The 19,127-nt window shown below is 38.5% G+C and overlaps 1 protein-coding gene across 1 annotated transcript in view; it reads right to left on the bottom strand.

Annotated features, from left to right (window-relative positions):
• The window catches only part of KLHL14 (kelch like family member 14), a 100,790-nt gene that overhangs the window by 8,384 nt on the left and 73,279 nt on the right, over positions 1-19,127 (bottom strand). Inside the window, exons 4-5 of the mRNA XM_032151716.2 lie at positions 14,372-14,461; positions 6,085-6,163 (exon numbers count right to left, since the gene is read on the bottom strand). Of these exons, the coding sequence (XP_032007607.1) occupies positions 6,085-6,163; positions 14,372-14,461 (169 nt within the window). The remainder of the gene's footprint in view (positions 1-6,084; positions 6,164-14,371; positions 14,462-19,127) is intronic.

Genomic DNA, 19,127 nt, shown 5'->3' with positions numbered 1-19,127 from the left:
ACATCATCAAAATTTTTCTTCAATTATCCCTTTTTTTACCCTTAGTACTACTACTGCAAATAGAATAACTTTTGTGAACTTCATATAATGTTCAAATTTTGCACCTATATAACCAGTTACAGGAATTTCATCTAAATAGCTTTTTGTGTTGGTTCTTAAAAGGCTGTTAAGATATTTTAAGTCCCTCTTTAAGAGAGGCTTTTGACTATATTATCCCATTATTCCATCAAAGCAAAAGATACAAGCTGTGTTGGAAGGATTGTAGGCAGAGAGACCAATCCTAAAATATGCCATAATTTAGGAGTGAGATTTGAAGATACTGAGGACCTGAATTAGAGTTTTAGTAGAAGAAATAGAAAGGGGTGATGCAAAAGATATTTTAAAGGAAGAAGATGTAAAACTTGTCAAGTAATAAAATATGAGCTGAGGGAGAATAACATTCAAATAGCAATCAAAAATTGGGAGTTAGGATGACTAGTTTGAAACTTCAAGCAAGGCTTTGACTCTTCGCTTCTTTTTTTCACTGATACTACTGGAATAATATACTTCACAAGGAAAACATGTGGTCCAATATTGAATAAGTATAATTGTTAAGTGCCATGCCCCTCAGAAAATACAGTTTATATTTAATGAATTAATGATCTTTATTAAAATAGATGCTAAGATTCTTGTTCAATGTCGATTGCAAGACAAGGAGTGCTATAGGTTTTTATCAAGTAAACGTATGTTGCTTGGAGATTTTCCAGGTTGTGTTTATGAAGTACCAAAACATTTAGGAGGTAGTATGTAGCATGGTGATTAACGATTTGGCTTCTTAAGACTGCCTGGCTAGATGATGTACTAGGTGTGTGGCCTTTGACATGTCACCCAACCCCTCTCAGGCTCAGATTGCTCATCTGGAACATGGGGATGATAATGGTCTCTTTCTCACAGGGCTATTGGCAAATACATATAAGTGCTTGTCATAGTGTCCAGCATTTTGTTCATGTTCAGGAACTGTCAATTAATATTATCTGGATAAAAGGTTTTTAAAAATTGACCATCAAGATGTTTGCATGTAAACATTTCCTAATAATGTTTAAGTGGCAACTAAATACTTTAATATTTGTTTAGATAATTTGTTACCATATAGGCATGATATTTGTTATGGATGTTAATGTATTCAACTTTTGATATTCCTAAAATTATCCTAATAGACATCGTTGATAATTTTAGAGCAATATTTTAGCTATGCTTTCTTTTTCTAGATTTTCTTGATATATTTGAAGGAAATACGTACCTTGGAAAATTCAGAAAGATAATGAAGAACAACAATAATGAAAACAGTGGCAGGGAGAAAAGTAGGAATAAAATAAAGAGAAGACGAGTCAGATTTCATAAAGTAAAGACTTAACCAGGTCCATGTCTTCTGTGGGGTCCGTGAGGCTCTGAAATTGTAATAAAATGCTGTAGATAGATGTTTTTGCACATGTGCATTTTTTGGAGGAAGCTTTTTAATGTGATCATCAAAGGGATTTCTGATCTTTAAAAAATTGAGATTTTTCTGGTATGGGGGACTAATAACTCATCTAAATATAAAATAAAATTTCAAAGCACTTGCAAAATTAAGTGCATACAGATAAACTGATTCCTTCTATTTCCTCAACCAGGCTTCAGTTACTTTCTCATTGAATATGATAGGTCAAAGTTATTCTACTAGTAGTACATTTACCTTTTCAAGTTAAAGTGTTTCATTGAAAAGACTGACACATGTCTACAAAAATCCATCCTAAAGTACCACATATTTTTTTTCCACCATTGACACTAAGGTAGGTCGGTACACTTCTTCCATGTGATTCTATAGTAGGTCTAGAATGCATTTTCTTATTTCACTAATGGGCCATCTTTAAAGAATTGGGACTATGTGGGTTATAAGCTGGTAATGGTGAGTTCTATGCAGCATTAGTCTAGAAGAAAAGATGCCAGTTAGTCACAACAAGTATGAACACCTTCTATTTAACTGAGTTTAGATTTTGAAGAATAAGAGGAAGATCTCCCTTTGGTGAACTCCTTTTCTGGTCTAAAATTCAGTTTTTTTCACTTTTTACGATCTGGTTCGTTCCTCACCGTGACACCTGGTCAGCCTGTCAGAACCTGCTCTCTTTTCTAGCCAAGGTGTTCTTCATGCGACACTTCATGTGTACTCCTAGCTTTATCCACACAGTGTCACTGTTAGGATCTAAATGGGAAAAAATCAGCAGGTTTCACTTCCTGATGAAAAGTGCATTTTTAGGTAGAAATTCCAATAGTGAAGATTCTGAGTCTTTTGACTTATTCCCTTGCATGACCAAAGTGAGAGTTCCTGAAATGCATTTTAGAAACCTGATTGTTAACGGTCTGCCAGCAACTGTGAACGTTCGCTCTAGGCTAAAATCTTACCATACCAGGTCTCTCTTGACAATGCTCCCTGCCCCTCTTCGCCACGTGAAGAACATACAAGGTTTAGGCTATTTTATTTTGGGGGGAAAGTAAGTTCAATATTATTAAAGATATCTTATTGGGATTACACTGTTTCTATTTCAAATTGTTCATCTCTCCCTCCTTTAGCCTCCCCTGCCCCCACTGCCAGAAGCAATATTCAGTATTTGTGAGATAAGTTTTAAAAAGATTAATAATAATGCATACCAATATACTTTAAACTCTGTTTATTTTACAGATCTTTACAAGTTCTTTCTGGCTCTTGGAGTTGTCAGTTTATATCCTAAAGCATGAGATTGGATTACTATATCCTTACCCAGCTTGAATTTTTGACTTTTGTCATTGGATTAAAAACAATGGATATGTTAAAAAGAATATTGTCTCCCATTGTTTCTTGTAACACAAAATATTACTAGAAACAAAATATTTAAACTTTGACGCATTTTTGACATATGAAGTTCTTGTCTTTTATTTACTCTGTGAAATAGAGGCTTTGTTCTTAACGCTTCCCAAACTGCTTTTTCTATTTTTTTAGATTAGCTAGGAAGTAAGATCTCCATAAGAATAACACTTCGAACATCAATTTTTACTGAAAAAAAATTAAGTTACCCAAGCATTTCTACTGATCCAAGTTTTTAATTTTTCCTCTCTTTACTGAAGAATTAAATTCTAAATCTGAGAGCAAAACAATTCATTGGCACTACATTTAAATTTATATTTTCATGTGTTCTTTTCTGTCAGTAAATTCATAGCCAGCAGACATGCAATTCATGAGCTGACTCATGGTTTAGTGAGTCTGAAAGCCATGTGCCCATTTCCCTGCTAAACTGGGAAGGTGTTCTGCACTTTTTCTCTATTCTTTTGGAAGGGTTGGCTAGGTAGGCTATCCTGGGACTCAAATCTGTCAGCACTGAGTGGCAAAAGGCAGATCTCACAAATGCCCCATCAATCTTGCAGCTATGTCTCTCCTATGGGCTGGTTGACCCAGCCAACAATCTATAACTTCAAATGAAATTTTTCTGTCAATACCAAGCTTGCATTTAAAATAGCAAGTACAACTCTGTAAGGGTAGGTTACCCCAGAGGTGGCTTACAATGTGTTTTCATTATTCTCAATTGGTTTGGTGATTTCTCAGCATAATTTTTCAGCAGTTTGGTAGCAGCATAATGGAAGGGGGTAGGTGGGGAACTTCCGGTTTCATTCATGATCTACACAATGTAAAATTAATTAAATGTTTTAGGCAACTTTTCTGATCTGAAGAGTGTCTCATATATTTCTAGATTCTTTTCCTCTTTTTTTAAACCACCAATTAATCTACACTAGTAACTGATTGTACTTGCTATTTTGAATGGAAACTTGGCAATGACAGAAAAATTTCATTTTAAGTTACGGATTGTTGCCTGGGTCAACCAGCCCATAGGAGAGATGCAGCTGCAAGATTGACGGGACATTTGTGAGATCTGCCTTTTCCCACTCAGTGCTGTAAGGAGCTCTTTATTTGGTCTATCGAGTTGATTGTTCTAAATCTAAAAAAAAACTTCTTTTACTAGGGAACTGACATGATATACCATAATGACTTAGAAAGAACTGTTAAACAGTCCATCCTGTCAACGGTGGCTGCCGGGCGCCGACAGACCATGGCAGGTCTTTTTATCAGGTCAATGAGCTGCTAAAAATTGTCTAAGTAGGACCCTGCCATGATAGGCCATAGTGCCTCAGAGGAAGTCATTACAGACTATCAAGTAAACAATACACATTTTCAAAAAAATTACTAATTAGGTTTTGCAGCAATACTTCCCATCCTTAGGGGCTCTACAGTGGGATAATTGACCGCGACGTGAGTTATGCCTCCCAAGCCGAAGGCATGAAGGTTAATTATCATGGTGTACAGCCCCCAGCAAAGGGGACCACGGTGATGAGATGATGACATTTCAAACATGTATTGATAGTTGTTTTTTAAGTAAAACTTTTTGGAATAGGTTTGATTAAAGGGCAAAGTGATGCAGCTGTAATAACAGCAACCAGGAAATAACATCCAAAAGAGAGAAACAGGGTGCACTGGAGAAAGATACCAGGAAGCTTCAGATTCATTAAGTTTGTCAAGCTATTAATTGACTTAGAATTATTTCCTCAGGTACTTTTGAACTAGACATTCCTAGAAGTGTCTGTAGTCCTTAATGTATCATGCCTCATCATTTTCACTGTATAGCCTTTAGTCTCTAAGGGAGTTTTAATATATTTACCTGTATATAGAGTAGAAAGTTAGATATTGAGTTTCATTAGCACATAGATTCATGCTGTCTTACTGCAATAAGTACATTTTTGAATAAATGGTATTGTATGAAAATTTTCTTTTAGCTTGGAATTTAGGATTAAGGATCCAATTTAATCTCAGGGTAATCTACTTGAATGTTAAAAAAGAGAGATATTCAGGTGAGAGGTCATGTAAGAAATAGAAAAGAGAACGAATACTGCTGCTGATTCCCCCTTTTTTTTTTTTTTTTGAGATGGAGTCTTACTTTGTCACCCAGGCTGGAGTGCAGTGGCGTGATCTAGGCTCACTGCAACCTCTGCCCTCCGAGTTTAAGCGATTCTCCTGCCTCAGCCTCCCAAGTAGCTGGGATTACAGGCACCTGCCACTGTGCCCGGCTATTTTTTTTTTTTTTTTTTTGTATTTTTTAGTAGAGACGGGGTTTCACCATCTTGGCCAGGTTGGTCACGAACTCCTGACTTCATGATCCACCCACCTCGGCCTCCCAAAGTGCATGCTGAAGAGGCAGTAGGTTGCAGCTTACTGTCTATCACACTGGAGAATTTGCTCAAGAGGATGTCTAGATATTATCTGAAAAGAACCAAGTGTTCAAAATCTAGGCTGTGAATTTGCATGTGCAGATAAAAACATGGCGTCATGCCTGAGGAACAGCTAAGAGAGACAAAATATATGTAAATATAGTAGCCATCTTGTCCTTTGGTAGCCAGGAGACTTGGTTGAGATAACTACTCTGTATGCAAAAAATGAGATGACACGTTGCAAGACTAATTTTTTTTTTAAAGCTAACAAATGACTTGTTCTTGAATGTATGGATTCAAAGACATTTGGGGACGAAAATGTAAACAAGATAAAGTTTACTATTGAGATGTTAAAGTTCAATATTTCATATCTAATTATCTAAATGTCTAATATTTAAATATTGAATTTTAATATTGAATATTGAATTTAATATTAAATAATTTAATATTGAGTATTGAAATGTCTGTACCAAAATGCACATCATTGCAAGTATAGTGTTTTATATTTCAATTTTAGAGTTTAAATATATTATCACCAAAAAGAGTGGTATAGCCAGAGAAATTGTAGCTTTGTTTGCAAAACACCAATCAATATAATCAAGAAAGACAAGCCACACATTTTTTTTTTCTTCCTGCATTAGGACAAATAATTGACTTATTTTTCTCTATTGAATTAACAAGGGAGGTCATGTAAATTGGCTAGGCCAAGTTTTGTATTTTGCCTCATATGTCTTTCATTGACTCTGTTTAGCGTTCCTTCTCACGAAAAACCACCTAGCACCCATGCCGCCTGTAAAGCCGTCACAAACGTTTCAGGTGCAAGAAATAAACACTTACCTTTCTTGCATGGGTGGAAGTTGAATCCAGCTATTAAATCGAGGATCATATCGGCTGACAAAATTTGTACTGTGTTTTCCTGTAAAAATGTATTCAAGACATTTAAAACTTAGATTCTTTTGTTGATTTGCACATATAGTAGTGTTTTATAAGACGTCTCTATTCTCAGGTTTAACAAACAGATGAATTAAGTAGAGGGAATACCTAACACAGCACGGGTGATGAGTCAATAGAAAAATAAATGTGCCACCTCAAGTGTTTTTCCTCTTTCCTTCTCTTTCCTTTTTCTGTTTTTGCAATGAGTTAGGAAAAACTAAATCAACCACAATAATCAAAGCAACTACATTTACCAAACTGGCTTTTATTACAGTGTTAGGATAAAAATATCTTGGGTGCTATTGGTGTTTTAACGTTTTAAACACAGTAAATTATTGTCTGTAAATTATCAGTTCCAAAGACTGCCTTGTATGATGGTATCTCTGGTTAGAGCCATTAAAAAACTACAACAACAACAACATCAAAACTTCTTACATCTTCTTTCTTTTCAGAAAAAATTATTTTAAGAGATAATATTTTTAGAGAAGTTTTAGGTTCGCAGCCAAATGGAAAGAAAGGTATAGAGATTTCCCACGTGTCCCCAGCCCTCACATGTGCATGGCCTCTCTGTCGGTGGGAGAGTCTGCTCTCTCTGTTCAAATAATAGCAGCCACTACAAAAAGAGCCTGATTGGGAAAGTTAGTTTTGTTCTATGCATACCATGTAAGTTCCGTGTGTGTATTTGGGGGGAGCACAGTTGCTGTGACATATACACAGGTGTATTTGCTGAAATGGGAAACGTGAATCCTCCGAGCTGCTTAACCAGCTTATCCTCTCTGTTGAGCTGAGAAGCACGGTAATGCCTCCAAGGTATTAAAATGAATCTTATTTTATGTGCATGTTGACATTAAAACAAGAAATGGAAGCAAAGTAATATATTACATTCACTGTGTAGCACCTGAGATGATAATCCTCTAGAGGACTCAAAGCCTTAACTCTAAAAGTCTACCTTTATTTATATACGTGTAACGAAACATTGAGAGATGGGTACCAAATTCACTACAGGACTGAACAGATAGGGGTGTGTGAGTGTGTGTGCATGTGCTCACACAGACATGTCCACCCAACACAATTATTAACTGTACAAATATATATCAAGCACCTAGCACCTACTGTGTGTTTTATGTATTCTAGACTCTGGAAATATATTGGTATGCAAGAAAGACATAGTCCATATCCTTATAAATGAATAAACAGACATATAATATCAAGTAGCGATGAATACTATTAAAAAATAAAGCCAAGAATGATAAAGGGGAGGCCAGTTTCAGTAGCATAGTCACCTGCTAACAGATGTCTTCTGCAAGCCATGCAAATATCTGCAGAATGAGCCTCTCAGGCAAGGGGGCAGGAAAGAATTAAGTCCCTGGGCTGGCAGTGAGTTCAAAAACAGCAAGAATGCTAGGGTAACTGCACAGAGGTCAGAAAGGGGTCAAGGGCCAGAACACAGTGTGCCTTGTGGGCTGATGCAGGATTTTATATTTTGTTATAAGGACAATAGCAAGTCACTGGAGAGTTTTGAGCAAGTGAAAAACAGTCCAATCTATCATGCTGGCTGCTGTGTAAAGAGTAGACTATGGGGGGCCACTGTGGAAGAGGGGAACTGTCAGGAGGCCACTACAATCATCAAGGTAAGAGCTGTGGTGGCTTGAATGAAGGTGGAGGTGGTGAGAAATGGTTGAGTTTTAAATCTATTGTGCAGGCATAGCCAAATAAAATTTCCCGAGGGCTTGAATATTGGTATGAGAAAAAATGAGTCATTAGGGATGGCTGCTAGGTTTTGAGCTTGAATAATTGAATGCAAGGTTATGCAATTTGCTGAGGTGGGGAAGACCAAGGAGGAATAGGTGGGGAGTTGGGAAGAGAAGTTATGAGCTCTGTTTTGGAATTAACCTTGAGAGACCTATAGGATCTCAAACAGGAAGTGTCTGGTAGGCCACTGGCTAAATGCGGCTATGGGTGCAAAGTTTGGAGTCATTAGTCCAGAGTTATTATTTAAGAGCATAGGATTGAGTGAAATCATGTATGGAGAGTGTATGAAAATGAAAGACAATGGGTCCTCAGAGTGAGCCCTGGAAAAGAAGAAGCAAAACCAACAAAGGAAAAGAATGCTCAGAGATAGGGGGAAAGGTGTGGTATTTTGGAAGCAAATAGTGTTTCAAAAGGAAGGGAGGTAGGCAAATAAGAAGTGACTATGGGATTTGGCAGCATGAAGGTTGCTGGTGGCCTTGACAAGCATTGCTTCAGTGAACCGGAGGGGATGAAAGCCTGAGTGCAGACCGCTCAGGGGAGACTGAGATGTAAGAAAGCGGACGTAAGAGGATAGGCACTGCTTCTTAGGACTTTGGCAATAGAAAGAAGATTCTAGCTGGAGGATGCAGCATTGAAGGAAGGTTTGTTTGGTTGTTTTTAAAGTTTGGACACACTGGAAAGTCCTTAAGCAGGCAAGAAGGAATGAGGAATAGACTTTAGGATTGGGGCAGAAACAATAATAGGGGGAAGACAGAATATATAAGTTGCAGTGGAAATAAGTGAATAGATTGGAGGTAGCAAAATGAGGAGTTTATCTTCTGAGTGCTTCTATTGAACTAAAAAGGAAGGCCATCACCTGAGAGTGAGGATGGTGACTTTGAAGAAGGAGGCATTTGAAAAGACTGAGGAATGAAATTGTTACCTTGGAGGGTAGAAAGGCGCATTGACCACAGAAATTTAGTGGAGCTGAATAGTAGCCAGCTTGGCTGTGTGGTTTTCTCTGTCCACATTTAGTTGCTCAGGGGCAGGGGAGAGAGGGAAGAGAGTTAAGTTTAACCAGGACTAGTATTGCCAGGCAAATACAGAGGAAGGAGAGAGAGAACAAAAAGGCGGCAGGTTTATGAGGAGAGTGGTTATAGGGATGGGCCATAGAAGCTAAGCTCAGTAAAATGGGAAGTAAGGACACGAGGGGATGATGGACAGTGAAAAGGTGGCATTACCGGCAAAACAGTGGATTACTGCCACATAAAGAGGCAGCAAATGGTATCATCTGCAGATATCCTTTAAAGTGCTTGGGGTTTTAAGGGATTGAGAATGGCAATAAAGAGAAAACAGAAAAGTTGCTTGCCTCCAATAATATAAAGTATGTGGGGGAAGGTGATATACACTGGCTCCCATTAGAAAGAGTGGCTGGGAAAGCAGTACTCTCAGAAGGTAGCCAGGTTTTGGCTGGGCATGGTGGCTCATGCCTGTAATCCTAGCACTTTAGGAGGGCGAGGAGGGCAGATCTTTGAAGTCAGGAGTTCGAGACCAGCCTGGCCAACATGGTGAAACCCTGTCTCTACTAAAAATACAAAAATTAGCCGGGCATGGTGGTGGGCTTCTGTAATCCCAGCTACTTGGGAGGCTGAGGCAGGAGAATCACTTGAACCCAGAAGGCAGAGGTTGCAGTGAGCCAAGATCGCACCACTGCACTCCAGCCTGGGCAACAGAATGAGACTCCATAAAAACAAAACAAAACAAAACAAAACAAAACAGCGCTAGGTTTTGATTAGAAAAGAAGTTGAAGGAATCATTCAGAGGAGAATTTAAGGATTATAGATATTTTGCTGATGTGAGATCATGAGTTACAGGAATCACGTGGGAAAGTTTGGATGGTTAGGTTGAGTGGTAAATTGAGTTTTATTTGGGGACATACAGGAAGAGATAAGAGTACGAGGGGGAAAGGAAGACTCAGAAGACTTGGATTTCACATAAGGAGACTCCAACTCAAGAAAGAATTATGTCTAGAGCTGGTTAAGTGAGTTTTTGTGAAATCTGCAATCATTTCCGCGTAGAAAAAATATCATCATTCTTAGTCAAGTTCCAAGGTTAATTCCCAAATTCAGCTGAAGATTAATGATATTCACAGGAAAGTAGAACCTACCCACCATGTATAGTAATGTTTCTCTAGATGTTTGGTTTAGAATTTCCATTTGGAAGATGATGTCTGCCTCCTCCTGGCAATGGGGCTGAGAGTGCCTTCACGTGCTGAGCAGTGGTGGTAGAAACTAGCAATGTTCACTTCTGGTTGTAATGGTAGTGGCCTTGATTCAGAGAAGAGGCTAAGCAGAAACTGGTGTAACATGGATGTGTGATGAGAAAATGGTTTACAGAGGCAGGCCAATGATGCAAAAGAGTCTGGGTGTGGTGGCTCATGCCTGTAGTCCCAGCTACTCAGGAGGCTAAGGTGACAGGATTGCTCAAGGCCGGGAGTTCAAGGCAGCAGTAAGCTATGATTGCACCACTCCAGCCTGGATAACAGAGAGACACCCTGTTCCCAGACCCCCCAAAGAAGGTGCAAAAGTAGGGCAAGAATGGAGGACTGGGAAGACGAAAAGAAGGAAGGCGTTCTGGAGGTGGCAAAGGAGGTGCAGAGAGGATAATGAACCTCAGGAGGAATGAGTGTGGTAGAGTGAGGAAGGTGAGATGAAATGGGGTTATTCTCCTTCCTTGTGGCTACTATTGAGGTGCTACCAGCAGCTTGAGAGTGGCAGCCATATGCTATGAAATTTTGGATTATCCTTCACACATTCTGTTTTTTCTCATCCTTTTCATTTTTTTTTTCTGATTTTCCTCCACTTTTCTTTTTTGTGCTGGTGCCCTGTCACCAGACACCATTGTTGCTTAGCACTTGGCTGATGTGATATATGGGGCAAAGGGTGGCGGTTTCCAACCAATAGGTAGAGGAGAAGGAGGTGAGAAGAAAAGAAGTTCCCTATGAGCAGTTGTTTTGGGAGCCAGTTATCAGGAAGTGACAAATGTAAACTGGGTTTCCATAAGCTGGGGCACTGAGAGTCTGCATATCTATTAGAATATGATCATGCATTCCTATCATTACTGACATGAAGAGAGTTGATAGGAGTTAATAATTATATCTGAGTAGAAAACCTTATGTGTGTATTTTGATTATATTTCTAGTAACTAATATATTTGCTGACTTCAAATTGTGGTCATCAATAGATCATCAATAGATATATTTATTTCAATGAGTACATGTTTGTGTTTTATGAGCATGTCTTGAAATTTGCAATTTTGTACTTCAAGGGCACACATCTCAGATACCATTTTCATAAGAAATAATGTTTAACTTAAGATTTCATCTTTGGGACTGACATACATAACATCTGAACCCATGTATTTAAAAGCTTTCTCCCTGCCAGCAATGATATTAAAGCATGTTATATATTATCATAGGATTGCTATCCTTTATATGTTTTGGTATTAATTGCATGAGGTATTATAATACAAGACTCTCATATTTTAGAGATGGTTGAGTCTCTTCACAGTTTTTAAAATGAGGAATGACGAAGAGTTCCTTGTGAGTGAGTGGGAGCCACTTTCCATGTGATCCAATATTGATTTAATTTCACAGGATCAAAAGCAAAAGCATGACTGTGACACATCTAACCAAATACATATGTTTATGTGAAACACAGTGTATTACAGTGGCTAAAGACGACGGCTCTGAAATCAGATAGACCTAGGTTGAAATCAGCTCAGCTTCTTGTAAGCTATGTTTACTGGCAAGTCATTTAAGCTCTTCAGGCTTAGTCTTCTCATAGTAAAACTAGAGCTATCATGGAATGATTTGCAGGATGCTTGTGAGGACTAAGTGAAATTATGCAGGTGAGTGCTTAGCAAAGTTCCTGGCAATAAGGAGTACTCAATAAGTACTACTACTAATACTAATGAAGTTAACTATGGTTGACCAGATGGATGGAGTATGGAAATCATTCACGGGATTGTGGCAGATGCTCTTGTTCCTTAGCCCAGATTCCTTTACCAGACCGGTGCACCCATTCCCTGGCTGCTGAATGCTGGCTGCTCATAGTCACGGCGGCTCTTCCTGCTGAACAGGCCACCTCATTGCCTTCCCTCATCCCCCACCTGGGGGAAGGCTTTAGCCAATAACTGACATGAAGTGCAAAAGGCTGGCCTGCTTGCCGCAAGGTGTAACCAGTTCTCCTCTATTTAGGTGAGCCCAGCCCATGGTCCAGCCTCCTTTGCCCAAATCTATGCTAAATGACTTCACGTGCCAAATGAGTCAGGGACGCAATGACTCAGCCTTTCATGTGGAAGCTTCCAAAATTCTAAAAAAAAATCTTACACACACACACACACACAGAGAGAGAGAGAGAGAGAGAGAGCGCACTCCCAGGCCTGTATTAAGGCTAAAGGTAAAATTAAAATATAGTAATTAAAGTTATACTAAAATTTAATTCTGTGCATCCTTAGTGGTTAAAGCAAAGCAAAGAGACGAATAGTCACATGGTTAGCATTAGTAATAATTTTCAAAAGCACACAATGCCTCGGTGCTTTGGTCTAAAGAATTTATCCTCTGGGGCTTCATAGGGAGCTCGTGAGTGGCCATGGTGAGAACCATCCCTATGGTAAATGCAGTTGTGTGCTGTTTCTAGTCATTTCTCACAGCATATTCACTGATGGCTTTAAACCCAACTGCTGTTCCTCTCAGGGCTGGGAAAGAGAAAAATCAGTGTAATCCAACAGCATGATTTTATGGGAGTCTGAATTAGTTCAAAGATAAAATCTTGATTCTCTAGACTAGAGGAAGGAATATGTCCTTTCAACTCTCCCCTGTTCCCCCCACCCAATTCTCTCAGATGTGCCTTTGATTAGAAATTGAACAGCAAGTAGTTACAGGTTTTTGTTTGTTTGTTTTTTGTTTTGTTTTGTTTTGTTTTGGTTTTTTTTGCATATGCCTGTGGAACAGGTTTTCTGTGTTGCTGCTTAAGGTCTGACTTAAGACCTTAAGTCAAGGAGATTCACAGTGTTTTGTGAGAATGAATTGTGGCACCAAGACTGCTATTTTAACAGAGGCCTATTCTACCTGCAAAGTGCAGTAGGCTGAAGACGTTCCTGTTTTCTCTTGTCATGTTTTAGTTTTAACCTGGCCTTCAAAAAGAATGTTCTGCAGATTATTTGCTTAGATAAACCCAGTGGCTGCACACTGTGTGTTTGCTTACAAATGCTCCTTACAGTTCAAATCACTTCTAAAGAAGGATAAGTTAAATAGTAAATGAGGAGTTTACAATGCATTGTGCGCACGTCAGGGTTTTCTGGTAACATATCGAATCCATCATTACAAAGGTAAGTTAGGGGAGAGATATGAAATATCATCCTTGCTCCTGTTCCAAATCTTTTTCTCACAAGGCCCAGGAACCATCTTCTTTCCAACACTAGAAAATGTGGCACAACAAAGCTGCAGGTCTTGAGAAAGAATGTCCCCCTCTCTTAAAAGAAATGTTCTTGGAGGGTGGCCTGGATTGTTTGCCTTGAAGATTTTCTAGAGTGAACAGATGTAACAATTTTCTATAATTTGCCTTGGTGCAGATGCTGAAAGAGAGCATTCACAATAAAATATATGCAGTATATGTAATTTCAGCTGGATGTTCTGGGGTTTTAAAGTAAAAATGTGTACCTGCAAGCTGTTTTATGGTTTCTCAGTCATAATTATCTCTGTTACACAGAAGGCTACAACTGCAACTCCTCCTTCATGTGCAAGCTTTCCAAAAATATCTTGATAATTTTGCATATTCTGCAAGCCACAGCGTTCTTGTGTTCGATTTGGGAAGTGCGTTAAAATGTTTAATTTCTCTTTGCAATAAGTTTATGACGTAATCACATTAACGGGGAGGATGGTGGATAATCTACGGAAGAAGCACTTGCAAAAGGTACAGCAACTGGAATGGATGTTGAGTAATACCTGCTGCAAAATAACTTCAGCTAAAATTATGTGCAGCATGACTGGACATAATGCTTATGTATTGCAACCCACATTATTATATTGATAAAATAAGAGAAAGGTGGTAGAGAAGATGGTGAGGATTCTTAACAGCTGCAGCTTGCTTCCTTCCTCTGGGGAGTTTGTGCTCATGCTTGTGGCATTCCTCAGGGGATGGATAAGGAGCGGGGCTGGGGTATCACTGTGAAGCCAAATCCCCAGAGAGTTGATGAGTGATCGCTCTGCTACACATGTCCCCAGTTAGCTCAATGATTGACCCTCTCTCCAATTGTCAGCCCCATTTCCTTACTACTTCATTTGTCCCCGTTGCACAGAAATGTATTTTCCACACTAATTACAAAGTGGACTGCTACTGATGCCCTTCATTACACACATACTTGTTGAGCACCTCCAATTAAGTTGTTCAATAGTTACCATTCGGATTCCACTGGTCCTCTCCACCCAACACGAACAAGAAGTTTTCCACCTCCACAACGCAGTGGTGGGCACTGTTGTATGGCATAACTGAAATTAAGAAAAAAAAAGACATATGAAATTTTCCATCTCAGGATTTGCTACCTTCGCTCACTGGCTATTTGTTTCACTGAAGTGCATAAAATGTGAGACTGAGTCAGAGGAAGAAGAATGCACAGGTAAGCCAAGCCGCTACTCACCAATCCAGGGATCCCTACGCAGTGACTCAGCGGTGTGCTCCCAGCGGTTTCAAACCCAACCCCTTTTGACTAATTTTACATAATATTATTCCAGAAATTAGTCAAGAACAACCTGCCATGCCGCTTTCGATTCCTAGGTTCTCCTAGCCTGCCTGATGATGTGGACAGTGATCTGAACGAGTGACACTCCTAAATGGTCAGGGCTGGGGTTACTTCTTGGAAGAAGTAACCCTGAATACACTTGGAGCCATTAAGATGCTCTGCCCAACTTGGTTTGCTGGCAATCTTTCCATAAACAGACTCAGGGTGCTTGGTCGCTTTCTATTCCACAGCAATGAACAAGCTGAATTTCCATACAGTTTTAAGTTTTTAAATTAAGGTCCTGCTGATTTAATGCCTCCTCCAAATGTATATGCTTAATTTCCTGTACAATGTCATTAGCAGCACAATCACACATTCTCTATCTATCTGCTTAGGAGCTCTTTTGTAACAAAGATGAAAACTGTCAGGAATATCACAAATATCTATTCTCCTTGCCTCTCCCTTCTCTCTGCCCAAATGTGGTGGATGTGAGGAGGGGGCATTATTCAGAAACCCACTAATGCCAGCTTTCTCTGTATTTGTTCTGATTTACATTTCCTTTGGGGAGACACAAAGTACCAGAATAGGATGCTCCTGTCTCCTTTTGTGCTGTGCAGTGTTAGTCTCTGCTACAATAATATCCTATGGTAAATGTAAACGTATACAGCATTAGTTATCATATCTCCTACAGTGCTTTGGGCCCAGTAGGAAAAATGATGTCCTTGTTCAGCTCATCATATGGGCACCTTAAATCTAGGTGAGGACAAATGGGGAGGTGATGTGCATGTTCAGGCAGGGAACTTATTCCTCGACACGGATCAACAGAGCACTTAAGAAACCAGTGCAGTGGGAAATCAGTATGAGTCAGGGCCAACTCTTACTTTGTGCTCCTTCGCCAATGCAGAGAGAGAGAAAGCGAGGAGACCTATCTCACGCCTGACTTATTTTGGGTGCTATATAGCTCTCATTTCATTTTGTTTTTATTATCTTTTATTTTTCTCAGAAAGCACTTACGCTGGCTAAGATATGTAAATAAAAAATAAGAAACAGGCACAGGTTTGAGACTTACAACACAGCCTCTGAAAGAGCAAATCAGATCATTTAAGCTTCTTACCAAGGGATTTTAGGAGTTTTGTTTTGTTTATTTACCTACTGACTTATTTATTTGTACTGTAAATATGCATTGTTTTTGAACTTATATCCACAGGGCAGAAGGCATTGGTACGTAAACCTCCAATCTGGGGGATAATGTAGAAATTGGGTGGGCAGTGGTTTGTGCGGTCCATGAATTAGGTCAATTGACTTCGAGAGTCATCTCAAGAACGTCCTTTAGCCCATCAATCCTCAGTTTATCTCTGTGAAAAACGCTTTTACCTGTGTAGATGTTACAGGCTTCACTACTCAGAATTCACTGTGGCAGAGTATACGTGAGGCTCATTGAGCAACGGAGGTGGAATATGTTTGAAAGGTTTTCTTCCTTTTAATTAGTTCATCATTGTTTGGATCAAAATGCTGGTTCCAAAATACCAAAAACAAAACAAAGCTTCCCTTGTCATATTGCGAACAACCTGGTGCTACTCCAGTTGACGGTAATGTCCTCTGGCCAGTGGTAAACTTACTCAGCATTAATTGTCAGCTGTATGCATCAATTCACGTGAGATACAGTGCAGTCATAGAGGCCATCAGCTACAATGAACTTGTTCTATGACCACAGCTCTTCAGATATTTCTTTTAAACTTTCGGTCAGATCAACATTTTGCCCAAATCTTATAAATAATGAAAAATGGTATTATCTTTTTTTTTAAAACCAGAAGTCCAGCTTCATAATAAAGTACAGTCTCTGAAAATAAAATGACACTTGTGTTTTGTTCTTGCCATTTGCTCTCATTCAGGCAAGCAAAAATTAAGTGAAGGAAATAATACATGATTTATTTTTAAGCCTCTTTTTCATTTGATTACCCCTATTGTTATGCTTTATGCAAACAAATGAAACTATTGCACTAAGCTAACTATTGAACTCTTCAAAATAAGAGAAAAGAAGGTCTTTGAAGTCCTAATTTAAAGGCTACTTGAAGGAATTCTCATCTATTTACACATTTTTACCCTTGTTTTAAAACCTGTCTGCTGTATTTCTTGGCTGAGCATTTCAGTATTCTCATTCCTGAATTATTGTCTTTTCTGAATTATTACTGTGAGTTGAGAGGCTATAAATATACCCAAATGCTCTTTGAAGTTATTCTGAAAGTAAAACTCTCCCAAATTTATTTTAAAAAATCTATATTCAATCAATGTTTGAATTTTGCAAAAGACCTAATTTCTTTGACTTCTGATTAAGCCCAAAGAAAAGCAAAATAAATAGGGTAGTGAACAAGAGCAAACAATGGTTTAAAATGGCCTTGGGTACTGCACTTATTGATTTTCTTTTAAATAACCACAGATACATGCCTGCTCCTTTCCAGATTTCTCCAGCGGTGGACAAGTGCCTCGCCTTCGCAAGCAGATAGTGGGGGAGGTTTGTACTCCAGGTTCACATACAGCCCAGTGTGAGTTTTAGCGTGTCAGTCAGTGAGTTAGAGGGAAAGGGGAAAGAGAAGCTAATCAGGATGAAATGAGATTAAAGGCTGTCTAATTTTACAGCAACTGTGATCCATCAGCCACTGTGAAAGTGACAGTGGAAATGAATGATGGAGACAGACAGGTGGGGCTGTACATTTCACTGATTTATCCTCAAATGCACTGGGCCTTATTTTATTGAGTGAACATGACCGCATTTATCATGACTGTCATCTAAACCCACTTCCCTCCATTTAAAAAGGTCACTTTACTCAGAGGGAGTAGGAGAGAGGCACTTTCAAATCAGATTTAAAATATAATAACACGTGTTTATAAGGCCCTTTGTGAGACTTCTCAACTTTATTAAACAAACAGGTAGTGCTAGGAGAAAGAAAAAGCCAGAAAATTGGAGAAGAAAAAACTTTTCATCATCTGAAGGAGCACTTCATTTCATCTCTAAATTTCAAGCAATTTGTACCATTTTTGCCCGTTCCACTCCAAACACCCAAAATTCTATTCTAGTCTTGGGAAATTAAATAAAACATTTACATTTAATATTTTTAATTAAGAAAGTAGGAATCAGGTAATACTGTAAAATAAACTTGGAGAGGATATTGTCACAGCATTTACTCTGCAGAATGACTAATCATCACACAGGAAATAGATGTTAGCAATCGTAACAAGCTGAATCTCTGCCACAATTAACTTATGTACCTGTTAATTGTTTTCTCGTAATTTTAAGGCCATAAAAATCTCAGTTACACAGTCTTTTACCCCTGCTTCTACCAGAGCAATAAAATGTCCAGAGATCTTATGCACAAAATTGGTCTTTGTGGATGGGAAAAAAGAGTCAAACTCTCTGGGAATTCTCTGTTACTTTTTGCAATAATAACCAGAATTGACCAAACATTTACTATGTGCCACATATATGTATATTAAATATATAATTATATTAATCTATATTATAGATTTGAAAATACAACAACACTTGCGTTCTTGCTATTCATTTGTTCACATTCAGGCAAGCAGAAATTAAGCGAAGGAAATAATAAATGATAAAATATACTGATAGTATATTTACCTAAATTGGCTCACATCTTTCATTTAATACAACTAATCACAAAGGAGGCATTACTCATTCGTTTTATTTTTTTAGAAACACTAAAAGGACTTGAGAGGGTAAGTCACTTGTTGAAGGTCAGACTCAACCGAACGGCAGAGATAGAATCCAAACATGGGGATATCTGGACCCCAACTCACGCTCTTATCCATTTCACTCTACTGATTTTCAATAGGTATGTTCATCCATCCAGCAAGTAATTACTGAGTTCCTGAGTGTTCAGTGATGGTGTTTCTGAAATTTGTGTATAATTTTTTATATTGAATAGTATTTTAAATGTGTTTATTACTATGATATTTGAATAAATCCTTAAAGCAAGAAGACATTCCTTTAAATGATTTCCTATAAATCTGGATATTCGAATAGCTGGTTTTCTTAAAGCAGAGTACATTTGTTTGATGGAGCCAGAAAAAACACTGAGAAAATCAGCCAGTTAAGGGTGGGTAGAATCTGTTGGCAGATTTTTTTCTTTTTTAAACAGTAGGGCCATAGTTCAACCTTGCAAGCAGATTCAAAATATCTTGGTTACAGAGGCTGTTTTCCTGGCCTATAAAATGTTCAGGGGTCTTGTTTGTGTTCATGAAGGCCTTACTGTACTAGAGATACACACTACCGTGTCTCCGCCCACATTTTACATCTAAGGAATGTAAACCTCTTCCAGCAGAAAGTATATGTATCGTCTGCAACCCCCAAATTTTCATGAATATCCAAACAAGAGATTGCACAGGGCTGTGCCAAGAATATAGACTTGCTAAATAGATGG

The sequence above is a fragment of the Hylobates moloch genome, unplaced genomic scaffold, assembly GCF_009828535.3.
Source record: "Hylobates moloch isolate HMO894 unplaced genomic scaffold, HMol_V3 SCAFFOLD_5, whole genome shotgun sequence".
Taxonomy (NCBI): Eukaryota; Metazoa; Chordata; class Mammalia; order Primates; family Hylobatidae; genus Hylobates; species Hylobates moloch.
The sequence above is the reverse complement of the archived record's forward strand: the minus strand, read 5'-3'. Positions and strand labels throughout refer to the sequence as shown.